Source organism: Dermacentor andersoni, chromosome 3 (assembly GCF_023375885.2).
Source record: "Dermacentor andersoni chromosome 3, qqDerAnde1_hic_scaffold, whole genome shotgun sequence".
NCBI classification, from domain to species: Eukaryota; Metazoa; Arthropoda; class Arachnida; order Ixodida; family Ixodidae; genus Dermacentor; species Dermacentor andersoni.
In genome coordinates, this window is record NC_092816.1 from 20,239,727 (window position 1) to 20,254,465 (window position 14,739).

General features: G+C 45.7%; 1 protein-coding gene across 4 annotated transcripts in view; it reads left to right on the forward strand.

The window, feature by feature from the left end:
- Positions 1–14,739, forward strand: part of LOC126519495 (phospholipid-transporting ATPase ABCA3-like) — a 35,007-nt gene that overhangs the window by 15,739 nt on the left and 4,529 nt on the right. For 3 of the 4 annotated variants that reach the window (XM_072287082.1, XM_072287081.1, XM_050168976.3), the window contains 4 exons: positions 1,623–2,041; positions 2,566–2,753; positions 6,100–6,273; positions 13,118–13,337. In XM_072287082.1, coding sequence (XP_072143183.1) covers positions 1,623–2,041; positions 2,566–2,753; positions 6,100–6,273; positions 13,118–13,337 — 1,001 coding nt within the window. The remainder of the gene's footprint in view (positions 1–1,622; positions 2,042–2,565; positions 2,754–6,099; positions 6,274–13,117; positions 13,338–14,739) is intronic. The other variant, XM_072287083.1, reaches the window with a different exon arrangement.

The following is a 14,739-nucleotide window of genomic DNA, read 5'->3' on the forward strand; positions in this document are numbered from 1 at the left end:
TCGGGAACGTACTGTGCATATGTGATCCAGGAACAGACTGTGCAACTTAATATATGCACGGGGACCTCGTATTTCGCAGAGACTGCGCGTTTCTGCGCATGCCAGCGGTTGCATTTCTTTATTACTATTGTTATTTGTTCAGGCCACTTTTTTCGGGGCGTTGGATATGTGGAGTGTCCCTAAGTTCATCTATTAATTTATGTACAGTAGTGCATCGGACAGGACGCTGTACAACTGTCCACCCGTTTCAAAGTGCAGAGCCACACATCATCATCATAATCACCTTAATAATAATGATGATGGTGATCATGATCATTGTCATCATCAAACAAAACGCGAACGATGAATTGCAAAGTAACTGCTTAGTCGCAGCCTTAGTGCGCGCAAGAAAAATAACTGTTGTCCGTAAAGCGCGTAAGGCTCGACCGAGCACGTATGATGTATACGCTTATCCGGTAGCTTTGACAGGACTGTTTATGTGAATGATCACCTGTCTCCCGAGAATAAAATAGTGTTTGTCAAAGCCCTTCAAAACCACCCTTGTAATTAGATTTAGGTGCACGTTAAAGAACTCGAGGTGTCTAAAATTATTCCTGAGCTCCCCACTACGGCGTGCCTCATAATCAGATTGTGATTTTGGCACGTAAAATCCCATAATTTCAGATATCAAGGCCCTTACACTGTTAAAAGCGCACACATGATAATTCTTGTGGACAGACAATTGCCGTTTCAAGGCTCGCAAGACTGGTGATAGCAAGGTATATTGCATTGTCAAAGAAAATGACCGAAGCGTCTTTACATAGCAACGATGTTCTTTATGCATTTTTGTTCTGAAAACTTTTTCGTTTCCATCTTTTCGTGATGGCTTTGCTATCTCCTGAAGAGGCGCATCACATGCCAGCTGAAAGTAATCGTTCCCTGGCATATTTTAAAGCACGAAACTCCGGAAGGATTCAAATAATGCCAGTAACTTTATAAGTTCTCTTGCTGATTCCTTCTCCATCGGTTGCATTTCGAAAACTTGGCTATGCTCGTGTGACGCGAACCTTTTCGGCCTGCCATCGTACGAAGTTGAGTACTGCCACCGTTCTTCAGGTAGTTATGGTGGCTCAGCAGTCTTTATCACCCAAGGTATACCGCAACAAGATCTTGCTTTAGAAGTCAGGGTCCCGTTGCTTTCTTGTACTTGGGAGCGTCGTCTGTATATTTTATATGCTGTAATTAACCTGCAATATAATAATAATAAATTGATTGATTGACCAGGCTTGCGTATGGACGATGTGCGTTCGTTCACAAAAAAAAAGAAAGAAAGAAAGGAACAGTATGCTGCGCATGTTATGTCTGAGTGGCCCCCGTATATAGCATGGCCGCCGAAGCGACTGAAGGGACGGAGCAAGTCAATCACGACGTCATGGGGCATCAACTTCCCGGGTAATATTTGCAAAGCGTTAATGTTTGCCGGTATTTTTTCTTGCCGGTATAACGCAATAAAAGAAAGTGAGAATCGCGTAGTCAGCTGTACGCATTGCATTAATTACATTCATCTTGAGGCTTGTTTGCTTTAACTATTTGTACACGATTGCGCGAATAAACAGGGCACATCGTATTATACCGTAACGCAGACAAAGCGGACAAGCCCGGCGGCAAGGAGCCGAGCAGCGAGGAGAAGAGCGTGACGGAGGAGAAGCAGTTCGTGGCGGGCCTCATGCGCTACCTGTTGCTCAACGCGGAAGTCAAAGGAAAAGGGCCGCAGGCCTCGCGCTCCTCCGAAGGGGACGCCAGCGGCCGATCCAGCGCCGGGACAGCCGAATCGGTCGCCGACCTGCACCGTGCGCCCGCCGGTCTCGTGGTGCTCGAGGCGACCAAGACGGGCACGCTGGGGCCTCTCAGCTTCCACGTGCCGCCGGCCGAGGTGTTCGGCATCCTCGGCCTGGGCCAGGCCGGCCGCTCGCTCCTGCTGCGCATCATCGCCGGCATCGTGCGCCCCGACGCCGGCAACGTCTTCATCAACGGCATCGACGCCCGCCGACGGCCGCTCAACGTGAGCCCCCGCGTTTCGTTACCCACGCTCCGGGCGAAGTGCAGAAAACGCTAGCGACCTAAGTGCGCGTTGAAGAAACCCAGTTGATCCAAAATGAGTCCCGCATCACGGCGTGCCCCGTCGATCGGATCGTAGTTTTTGCACGTAGAACTCCCAGAAGTTGATTTGCCTCCCGCTCACACTTTTTAGCAAATGGGGGTTTCGAGCTGCCGCGGTGGCTCATCAACTATATATGTCGTCCAACTGCCGAGAACGAAATCGTGGATCCTGTGCGCCGAGGGAAAATGGGTCACGCTATACGCCGGAGAAATGACATAGTTGGACGTTTAACAAGCGCGCACCTTATAGACGGGACCTAGAAGTAGACAGATGACAAGCGCCAGGGTGTTGTGGTTGCTTTTTTGTCCCGTCTAAAGTATATGGTGCAAAACTGCAAGTTTTAACCACCTATCTCAGCGACACGCTCTTTGAGTGACGTAGTATATGGCAGCTATTAATATTCCCGTGATCCACGGCGCTTGCAGTACCAGCAGCAAGTGGGCTACTGCCCCCAGCAGGACCCTCTGCTGGACAAGTACACGGGCGAGGAGCTGGTGCTGCTCATGGCGCGGCTGCGCGGAGTGCAGAAGCAGGAGCTGCAGGCCGAAGTGCACTACCTCGACTCCCGTCTCGGGCTGCGCAAGGCGCTGTCGCTCACGGTCTACAACTGCTCGTAAGCACTGTATAAGTACACACAGGGGGGATCATTTGTAAGTTTTGCGGAATTTTTAAAAATCACCTGTTGCAGGTAACGTAATTCTAGGCCTTGAGTAGGACTATTCAGAGAGGCGGGCGTTACTTGCTCGAGGAATCAAAATACATAAACTATTTAACAAAATGTCACTAATTATCTTCTTAATTAATTACTTTACGGCACATGTGACGCATTTGCAGATTGTAACCGGTGAGTTTGCAAGGCGTATCTGCTTAGAACGAATTTCCAGAATGAGGCCAGTTTGAAGATATATGCGCCATCGAACGCGCCGCGATAATGCACTGTTGTTCCATTCACTTTTTTTAACAAGGCGCTCTTTTATGCACTGCAACACGCAAGTAACTGGAACGCCCATGTATTTCGTCCCACACTTTGGGAAATAATATGTCGAAACTGGTGTAATCCGGGAAATGCATTTCCAGTGGATGCATCTTGCAAACTCACCGGTTACAATTCGTAAATTGCAATATGTGCCGTAAAGTAATTAATGAGGAAGTTGTTTAGTTGAATATGTGTTTCGGTTTCTCTTGATGTCCGCCTCTTCGAATAATACAGCACTAGGACTAGAATTACTGTTACTGCAGGGGTAGATTACTGAAAGAAGCTTCAATCAGCAATTTCAGCCAGTGTTATCGCAGTGCGCGTTATTTTTGGAAATAAAGAAGCTGTTCTGCGCCTTTTTCTGTTTTTTATCGGAATTTTTAATTAAGTAATAATTATGTACAAGCCAGATTATAATAAATTTCTAATATAGCAAACACATTTTATGCAACGAAGGTGTTGGCTATATCCAAGCTCGACTTACCGAAATAAAATTGGGAGGAAGAAAAGGAAGAAGAAAGCTGGCCAACGAAATGCATCACTTGTAGTTGGGCCAATGTAGACCCTTTGTAGGGTCAACCTTAACCGATGTAGGCATCACCAATAGAGGTTCAAACTGTGATTTATAGACTTATTTCTTTAACGTCGCCTACGACAGCACTGTTTCATTTTTGGAGTTGGACTACTCGAGAGGTGGTTATTACTTGCATTATAAATTGAAATACATAATTGAATAATGAACAAAATTAACATTCTAAGTAATCACTTATGGGCACATGTTACAATTTATGAAGTCGGTCAGTTCTCGTGACGCGTGCATCCGCTTGGAATGGTTTTTAAACGAGCATCAGTTTTCTTATAAGACCCGTCAAGCAAGAATGCACTGTTCTGTCACTTATTTTTGCACATGACGGCGTCCTGAGCAGTAGAGGACATATTTAAGTGACCAATTCACTTCGTCGCGCATTTTGGGAACGCATGCGTGAAAGCTGGTGCTAGCTCAGAATTTGTTTTGAACTGACCGGCTCCAATTCCCAAATTGCAGCATGTGCCATAAAGTAATTAGAGAATGTTTAATTTGTGAATTATTTTGTTAGTTAGTCCATTGCAATAGAACTCATTCAACAAAACCTCAAGAAACCGGAGAAGCAGGTTCCTATTAACCGGAGTTCCGTTTACTTACGAATACGTGCAGAGGATTAGCGCAGTACTTATGTCATAGATAGATAAATTAAGCATAAAAATGGAATTTTTGAATTATTTTGTTAGTTAGTCCATTGCAATAGAACTCATTCAACAAAACCTCAAGAAACCGGAGAAGCAGGTTCCTATTAACCGGAGTTCCGTTTACTTAAGAATACGTGCAGAGGATTAGCGCAGTACTTATGTCATAGATAGATAAATTAAGCATAAAAATGGAATGTAGCAGCTAGTTTGTTCCGTGCTTTACGCATGGTCAACAACCACGGGATTGACTACGCTTCGTTCGCTGCGGTTTCGAGGAGGTGTCGGGGATGTATTGAAAAAAAAAAAGAAAGGAAAGGAAAGAGAAGGCTAACCAAGTGTCGACGTACCTGAAGGTTCAAATGACTTAATGATTAAAGGGCAGCTCCGGCGTTTTTTTTTAACGATATTAGGATATTGTCATATTCAAATGGCATTGACAGTCCTGTCACCGTTAGAGTGGTTCAAGTTGCTTAGAAATTCATCAGTAATTTTAAATAGCCAATAAACGAGATACCGAAACCGAAACGGGTAGCTGCTTCGAGTGACGTCACGATGAGTCGATGACGTCAGATACTACACTACCGTAATGTAAACACACAGAACGCTTGCTAAACACACAGTGCACGTGGCGCCTCACGCCAGAGAAGCGAAGCTGATGATGCCTCCTGACGACACAGGGAGCTTTTGCAGATTTTCCGAACTAGACAACGGCGATTTCAGCGACAGTGGCGGTGCAGTCTCTGACGTCACAAACACAGGGTGGCCACCAAAAAGTCATGAGTCGGGAACACGCAACCCATTTTTAATATTCATCTTCAGAAAAACTAAATGATTTGCAGCCATATTGTTTGGCACAGACAATCAGAGTGCAAAAGAAAACGTATATTCAAAATTTTACTGATATCAGCGTACATCGAAAAATCGCCGGAGTTGCCCTTTAAATGTTGGTTGTATCTGTCTATTCTGTCTCTTTTTCATGTTGATTATTCACTCATTCCGTATCTTGTTTCACACGCATTACGTATACCTTGTCTAGCGTTGACACTTGTTTGACCCTGTCTTTCTTATAGCGTTAGCAGCACCAAAACGACAAAAAAATGTATGTGTGTGGGAAGTGTGGGAAGCCGGCCACGTGGTAGAGGTATATAGTGCTACTGACGGTGGTCTGCTCCCAACCACCGCCAGTTGCACTGCGTTCCTCGAAGAGACAAGATGTATCGAATGAGTTCCACAACGACACTTTGTAATGTGGTGAACGTGGCTTAAATAATAAATCAGAGACCTCAAAGAAGTGCGACGCTATGCTAATGCATTTCTCTCGCATTTACCGCTAAATCACCACTGATATTTTTTTTCTGGAAGTGATTACAAGATAGCCAGATCCCAGATACGCTAAATCCATGTGAAGTCAGCAAAGTCGAGGGTTTCGACGGGACTTGAGAGGCACAGGCTCCTTTCCCAGGCATATCACCTGAAGAAAGCCGAGCGCCAGGCCGGGGAACGCTTGTGCCCACGTTCAACGGCGAACCGGTGGGTGCCCGGCGGCCGTAGGAATCGAACCCACGCAAACTCGACACGCATGGCGGGAACATGCCGGATATGGCGCGCACGCGTGAAGTTAGCGCATACTCGGCACACCGCGGGCACCTGCCCCCCCCCCCCCCTCCTCTCCCCAAAAAAGATTCCTGGCTTTGCACTGCAAAGGAGCATGGTCGAAGACGTGAAGACCCTATGGGTGACCTGCACGTTCTTACAGAAGCACGCACCGGCGCAAGCTGACCGTGGCCATGGCGCTCGCGGGCCGACCACCTGTGCTCGTTCTGGACGAGTGCACGGCGGGTGTGGATCCAGCCACCCGGAGCCGCCTCTTCCAGTCGCTGGGACGGGTGCACAACGAGTGCAACCTCACCGTACTCTTCACCTCGCGCCGGTGAGGATCCCGAAGTGACCGACTACTCTGCGTTTTTATTCTGATGTCTTTGAAAAAAAAATGATGTTGCGCTTACGGCTGCTTTGTTCTCGCTTGTACTGAGTAACGAGATACCATGATACCGTTTTTTTGTTCGAATAGTTTTAGAAAGCATTCGGAATCTTTGCTTGCGTGGTTCGGCATTGCATGTGTGCTTCGCCATGGTCGAAGGGAGCTGCTGCGGAAATGTGAACTGGTTTCGCTGCCTGTTAGAGGCCTAAATGTGCGGTCGAACCAAGCAAACAAGACGGGGTGACAGAAAGATTTGTTATCAGAAAGGGTCCGAAGAGTTCCGCGAAAGCTGTTTTAGGGTCCTGCGAGCGACCAAGACGAATCCACCAAACCCCCTTTTGGCGGATGTTTACGTTAGAGTTCAAATTTCTTTCTTTCTCTCTCTCTTTCTTTCTTTCTTTCTTTCTTTCTTTTCTTCTTTCTTTCTTTCTTTCTTTAAGACAATGCTCAGATTGTCTTGGGGACACGACTAAAGGCAAACATTTCCCTGACTAGGCCGTGCCACCCGTACATTGGCAGCAAAATGGCAGTGGCAGGCTTTCAGGAAAGCACACGTGAAATTAAAGTAGTACACATTTTCCACCACTTGAGTACACAATTCACGTAAAAAGAAAGAAAAAAAGGTTAAATCTTACACCGTTTTCTAAGCACTTGAAGCACACAAACAAAAACATGTACGAAATTCTTTGTACTTGTAGTTGAACATTTCTATTAGTCTTCGGGTAGTAACAATTCTTTTACCGTCTGCTTAAAGCTTTGCTTTGAACTTCCAGAATTTAGCAGGTCGAATACCAAGGGGTAGTCGTTTAGAAGGTTAGGAAGTTGAACTGCTAGTTCTTGATCTCCGTATTTTGTTCTGCAACATGGTTTTCCTCTCAGAGTTTTTCTGAGGTTATAGCTTGTCATGCTGCCATGGTATTTGCTTTGGAAGGAACATTTGGTTGCCCGGAATCGCCGTGAAATTTCAAGGAATAATTTGTAAGTGTGAAGTTTTGATGCTCTTAATATTTTATATTTGTTATAGTTTGGTTTAGTGGTATCAGTACGTTCTAAGTTACCTATCGCGCGCAGTGCGCGGTTCTGGAGTGTTTGAAATCATTTTAAGTTAGCTTGTGTAGTGGTTGACCAAACCAGGAAACAATAAGTTAATCGCGAATGTATAAGCAGGTTGTAAATGTGGCGCTTCACATTGATCGGTAGCAAATATCGCAACCTGTTTAGCAATTTACCAATCTATACCCCCCCTTCCGTATTTCAGTAGTCTTGGCAAGAAAGATTAATTCATCGCAACAATCATCGCGAGGCTCTGGATAAGCACATGGGTGGAAAAAGAAGTAGGTAAAGGGGGGAGGTTCCGCAGCACTCTGGGTAAGCAGGTGGGGTTCTCCAAAGCCATAAAGCTTGGAAACTTCTTTGAGAGATAAAAGACAAGTCCCCTTGTCGAAACGATGGCTCCAACAACATTCGTTATTGGAGCACTATTTTTCTCAGCCAGCTTGTGCCAAGTGTTTTATTGAACAATGCTGAGTGAGTGAGTGAGTGAGTGAGTGAGTGAGTGAGTGAGTGAGTGAGTGAGTGAGTGAGTGAGCGTGTGAGTGAGTGCGTGAGTGAGTGAATGAGTGAGTGTGTGAGTGAGGTGAGTGAGTGAGTGAGTGAGTGAGTGAGTGAGTGAGTGAGTGAGTGAATGAGTGAGTGAGTGATTGAGTGAGTGAGTGAGTGAGTGAGATAAATGCTAAATGATTTTTTCAACTTGCCAGAATAAAAACATGTCGCTGTAGACAAACTGCAGAGCACGATGTCACAAAGAAACTGCCGCCACATTCCATCCAGATAAAAAATTGAGAAAGACGAAATACTATGGGAACAAATAGGAACGATTTATAGACGTACGTGGGTTAAGTTTTCAAAAGTTTGTTGAGTAAGGTTCAAGGCGGGGAACTGACGAGGAAAGTGCCAATGAGTCGCCTGCTTTCCTTTCCTGCACTGTACGAGCAGACAGCTTATCAATAGCTGAAGACCTAAGCGTTTTCGATCTAAAGCTGGTACAGCGCAACATAGAAAGGAAGAAAGAAGCCGAGCCGGCCAAATGAAGGGACAGAGCGCCGACTTCCAATTGTTTCTTTCTTTCTATGTTACGCTGTACCAGTTTTAGAATGCAATACCAACTCGCCCCATCCTCAACCCTAGTAAGCGTTTTAAGCTGCAAAATCACGCCATAAGGTCAGAGCCCATGAAAAGGCTGTGACGCAACGGTGGCGACAATTAGCGTGATATATTTTTTTCCAGAGCTTGATTGTGGATTGGCTCTTTGACGTGACGTTCAGTTCAAAACGTGCAGACCTGCTGTGGTGTGCGGCTGCTGTTGTGACCCGCTTACTATACAAGCGTGGATTCGGCCAGAAAATGAAGATGATGCTTCTACTTTCAGATACATAGTAAAAAAAAAATGCTTCATCTAGTGAAGTTCTTACCGATGTGAATAAAATTTGTTTCATTAAAGAAAACATCAACTTCTGCTGAATGTTTTGAGCAGAATATTTGGTAAACTTCCTAGTGCATTTGAATAAAATTCGTTGTAATTAAATACACAGTTCTGATAAATATCTGGAGCAGATTTAATACTTAGGACCTGTATTTGTAGGCACAAGATAGCTGAAAACCGTAAATTACAAAAAAAGATAAGTCGAGCTTTTAGTACTGTAACATTGCAACGAAATTGGGTATCACAGTTTTTTTACCTTAATCCACTAGGGTGTCCTAGTCGGACAAAATTGCGGTATTTTTTTCCTTCTCGTAAACAAATAAACCAGCTCATGCAGTCTAATGCAATGTTATAATTGTCCGTTCTAGATGCCCTAAAGTTCTAGCTTACAGAATAGAGCTAGCTATCTTTTCGTTGCTCATTTACACAGCTGTAAACTTCGTGTCTTAATCTATTTTCGGCAATTGCAAAAAAAAAAAAAAATTGGAGAACGCTTAAGCTTCGCCTTGAAGTGTGGAACGCGATAGCGTTATCGCACCCCGTTCTCACCGCCTACTCATTCGCTCGGCATGCTCTTGACGAGACGAAGGGGAGAAGCGGGCGAGTGGCGCGCCACCTGTCGGGGCAGCGCCGTACATTGCGAGGAGGGGGTCTTCTGTGTTTGTCGCAAGATGGCTCTGCGCGTGCGCTAAGCGCAGAAGAAATGTAGCGGAAACGTACTTCGCTACTCGTTTAACTGCGACTTCTGTAATTTACATGCTCATAATTACTGATATACACCGCTTTATAACTTTCTACGGCACGCTTCTAAGGCAACACCGCATTCACTAGAGGCGCTTTTGTCCCGCTTTGAACTATCGAACTCATGGCTGAGTGGTAGCGTCTCCGTCTCACACTCCGGAGACCCTGGTTCGATTCTCACCTAGCCCATCTTGCAAGTTGTATTTATTTATGAATTGCCTTCAGGGATTTTTCGCTCACGGCCAACGCCGCCGGCGCCGATGACACCGGCTTTTCTGCGACACGAGCTCGCTGTCGCGTTAAAAATAAAGAGGAAAAAACAAGTTAGTGCCAGGTCAAAAATGCCGCGCTGGACTAGTCGCTGGAACTCCAAGTTTTAGCGCGAGAGCGTCAAGGGCCCCGTGTCGCAAAAAATCCAATGCAGGTGTCGGCGCCGGCGGAGTTGTCCGTAAGAGAACATTTCCGTATGTATTTGGGTATATGTATATGCCACGCCCTGCTATATGACATGCGGTATATGCGGGGTGTATTGTCACGCCATTCTATCACTAAAGTGGCTCATACCTTGTCTTACATTCTTGACAAAGTTATTCCTCTGAATTTTGAGAATGACAGCCCTACAAAGAAATGTCATTAAACAAAACACCGACATCGCATGCCTTTTATGTTAAATCTTCTCAAACTGAAATGTTAAAAGTGCCAAACAATAACAAAAACCCGAAAATGTCAATTTTTTTTGGCACGGCTGTGCACTACCTCCGGGATCGGTCTACGCAAGAGGCCGCGTTTCTACCAAAAAGCTCACCTTCGTTCAGCGTTCGCCGCCAGCGTTTACCGGTAAACATTACGGTTACATAAGCTGCAGTTAGCGGGAAGCGTGAGGAGCATTCAGGGATCTTTGAAGGCGATCGCGTTCCACTCTTAAAGGCGAAGATTAAGCGTACTACAATTTTTTATAATTAAACACAACAGATTTTATCCGAGTCAGATACGTCAGCGGTCTTCTATATCGACGTAATCTGTGTTTCACATTTATGATATTAAAACACGCTGTCGATCCTTCCAAGTGTTGTGGTTACTGTGAAAACTCGCACACCTTTTTATATCGTTCAAGAGCGCATTTTTATAACGATATTTCCGTAGAGCTCCTGTTTATTCGCCGTATAATTCATTGCAAAAGTCAGTTTTTTCTTCGAAAGAGACGTCTGCAGACTTTGGCCATTACCATTGACTCCCACAGTTGAAACTTTACGTGCTCTTGGATACATAAAAATTTCCGTGATGAATGATATCGTTGCTCTCGTGATTTCTAGTCTCAGATTTTGGAAACGTTTGTGTCGTGGTAAAACCCTGCTGGTTGCCTGCGGCATTGTACTATAACAAGAACGCTTTTCCGTAAAACTGTGCAACAGTGAGCTATTGTGCAACCGCTCCTGTTTGTAATTCGCGGCGGCTGGAGACGCTCCTCGTTGATGTCTGGTGTAAAATGCAGCAGGATTGGCGCAGAAAGGCGTCGGAGCAGAACTGCCAGAGAATTAATAAAATTATGAAACTCGTAAATTTGCCTTTATGACAATGCGACACCACTCACCGCCGCTTACAAAGAGAAAATATCTATTTATTCAAAAGTAGCGAAAGTTGGGCGAGTTGGTAGGCCTTCATTTTCAGGAAAGTTACAAACAGCGCGAAAAATAATAATAAAGAAACGCACACAGACAGGCATATAAACAGAAAGAATAACCGCTGCACTATCAACTGAAATTTATTGAAGCAACACGTTACAAATATAAAAAGAAGAGAGGGGGAGAATCATAGCAGAGTTTGCACTACACAAACTACAATAAACTGAGAGATCAAAAAATCAAATGAACAAGGCAGCAAGATATAACAGCGTACTTGAAAATTAGGCTGCATGACTTATGCTTTTCTCTGTCCCTCTGCCTGTTTTCTTTTCTTTTTTTTCTTTTTTTCGTGCCGCAGTATGACCGTATTTTGTAACGGTCCGCTTTGGAACGAGTTCGCTCTCACGAACGCCATTGATCGGCGCTTCGTTGTCGTCATCACTCGTAGGCGCGACTACAAATTTTGTTATCGCCACACAGGTTGTCAATCATTTGGGCAGGAACCTATCGTCTACTACGAGAATAACCGCGGAGAAGTGGTTAGCTCGAAGGTCGCGCTCGTCCGCGAGCATGATATCGAGGGTTGCTACGGCAACCGTGGCCGTCTGCTAGTCTCGCGCTGGCCGGCGTTACGAGAGGGGCACCGATAGTGGCTTCTTTGGTTATGTTGCTGGCGAGCGTTGGCCAAAGATAACGACGTGACGAGAGGCAATCGCGCCGCGTTCAACATGAGCTTAAGGTGAGTTCCGAAGGCTTTTTAGGCGCCCCAAAAACAGAATGCGATGAATTTGCGACGAGCTTGGATATCGCGGACCACAAGGTTTACTATCGTTGATAGTGCTACGAAAGTGCTGTGCGCGCTACGTTTTTCTTTCTTTCCTTTCTTTTTTTTTTTTTTTTGCTACGGCTTGTTTTCAGCGGTGCGTCTGGAATGTAGAAGCTGTTGGGTTGCCGCAACCGCCAGTCAGTCGCATCATTACCGTCGTCGCTAAGGTGATTATGGTTGAGGGAAAAGATAAAGGGGTGTGAGATTTCTCTCCACGCTGCAGGAGAAAGCCGCCGTCAAGAACGCTTCCTTGACCGCAGCAAGATTAACGAAGTTGTGGGATGTGTGGACGGAACTCTCGTCGCAATCGTCCGCCATAAGAAGCTCAGCCACGGCTGGTGACCTTCTTAAGGCGGACAAAATAATGACTGACAAACAAAAATGATGACGTGACCTTGCGGCAGAACGCCGCTCGTTCATTGGTCTCCCTCGCGCCGCGACGTCCCACTCTTCTAGTGACGTAACCCAGATGTAACAGCCAGACCGTACGCTTCCGAAGCGAACCGTTACAGAATAGGGCCCCTTCTTGTAGCTTTCGCATCTATCTATCTATCTATCTATCTATCTATCTATCTATCTATCTATCTATCTATCTATCTATCTATCTATCTATCTATCTATCTATCTATCTATCTATCTATCTATCTATCTATCTATCTATCTATCTGTCTGTCTGTCTGTCTGTCTGTCTGTCTGTCTGTCTGTCTGTCTGTCTGTCTGTCTGTCTGTCTGTCTGTCTGTCTGTCTGTCTGTCTGTCTGTCTGTCTGTCTGTCTGTCTGTCTGTCTATCTATCTATCTATCTATCTATCTATCTATCTATCTATCTATCTATCTATCTATCTATCTATCTATCTATCTATCTATCTATCTATCTATCTATCTATCTATGCATGCTGCTCACGGCTCAACAGTGCCAGCGTAAAAATATGGCACAGAAGGGCAAGCAAAAATCAATATCGGGTAAGTTTACTGGAAGGTCTGTTTTTTGACAAGAAGTTCCTCACTCCGTACGTAAGCCCAGAACTAAATACAACAATCGAGGCAATAAACAAATGGTGGCATTCGTGGACCTCTCCCAGCACATCCATCCTTTCTAATTCACGCACTGGCTGTGGCCGCAGTATGTCCGAGAGCGACATATTCTGTGACCGGCTGGCCATCCTTTCGTACGGGAGCTTCATGGTGCTGGGCCGCACGGTGGACATCAAGCAGACGTGCGGCCAGCGCTGCAATGTGGTCATCAAGATGAGCAGTGACCAGCACGGAAAGAAGGTCTCCAAGCTGATCTCGCGCGCCGTCGGCGACATGTTCCCCAACTCCGTGATCGCCGAAGTCCGAAAGGTGCATATGTGCTGACTGCTGCCTCGTTGCCTCGTGAGCGCTTTACTATGACCGAACGCTTGCGCGAGTCGTAAGAGTTCTGCCGCATACGTCAGCTTCTGTGAACTGTTATCGGTACAGAAATAGTCCAACTGACTTGCCTGACTTCATTTCCCTATTGTATACTCGTGGTAAAAATTTGAAATGGTAACAAGATAGAAAATTTCGGTTATCTAAACAAATATATAGCCATGGTAAAGAACTCACATGTATTCCTAATACACGAGCGTTCCAAATGAACAGCTTTTGATCTTACCGAACTGATAATCAGCCAGTAATGTGAACCTGCTCACACGCGCCCGAGCATGACTTCGCATAACTTGCAGCGCGGAGGCAGCGATGGAGGGAGGGGGGCCGGCTTCGACTCCGCTAACAAGTGCGTACTTTGCACGGCCGTGCGCGGTCGCGCGCGCTGCATCTTGAAAAGACGGCTCATATCTTTGTGCACGCTGTGTTCTCGCCGCTCTTGCATTGAAGCGATAGAAAGTACCCTTAACACTCTTAAAACGGTGGCACCCTTTGGGGCGTATATTTGTCCCACAATAATCGTCATCTGCCTTGCTTGCGTTTCCTTTCTTGAAAACTCGGCGCTTGCTACTTTCCTGTCGAGAATGATGCGTCACACTGATAACGCGCATGTCGTTCGTGTCTGGGAAGTGTCGGGCTCGCAGCGTTAAAGAAAGGAAACGCGGGCAAGACAAATGACGATTATCGTTGTGGGAGAAGATAAACCCCAAAGGGTTTAAATTTTTCTAAGTGTTAAAACAGTTGCACCATTTGGGGTGTATATTTGCCACACAACGATAATCGTCATCTGTCTTGTCCGCATTTCCTTTCTTTAACGCGGCGAGCCCGGTACTTTCCAGTAACGAACGGCATGCGCGTTATCAGCATGACATACACTCTAAGAACAGTTTACACCCTTTGGCGTGCCCCTTCTGCCACATAACAATAATCGTCATCTGCCTTGATGCGTTTCCTTTCTTTAACGCTGCGAGCCCGGAACTTTCCAGTAACGAACGGCACGCGCGTTATCAGCATAGAACGGTTTACACCCTTTGGAGTGCCCCTTCTGATAACGCGCGTGCCGTTCGTTACTGGAAAGTTCCGTGCTCGCAGCGTTAAAGAAACGAAACGCATCAAGGCAGATGACGATTATTGTTGTGTGGCAGGGGCAAGCCAAAGGGTGTAAACTGTTCTAGAGTGTAGCATTCCCGACAGGAAAGTAACGAGCGCAGCGTTTTCAAGAAAGGAAATGCGGGCAAGACAGATGACGATTATCGTTGTGTGGCAGAAGGGGCACTCCAAAGGGTGTAAACTGTTCTTACACTCTAAAAACAGTTTGCACCCTTTGGGGTGTATA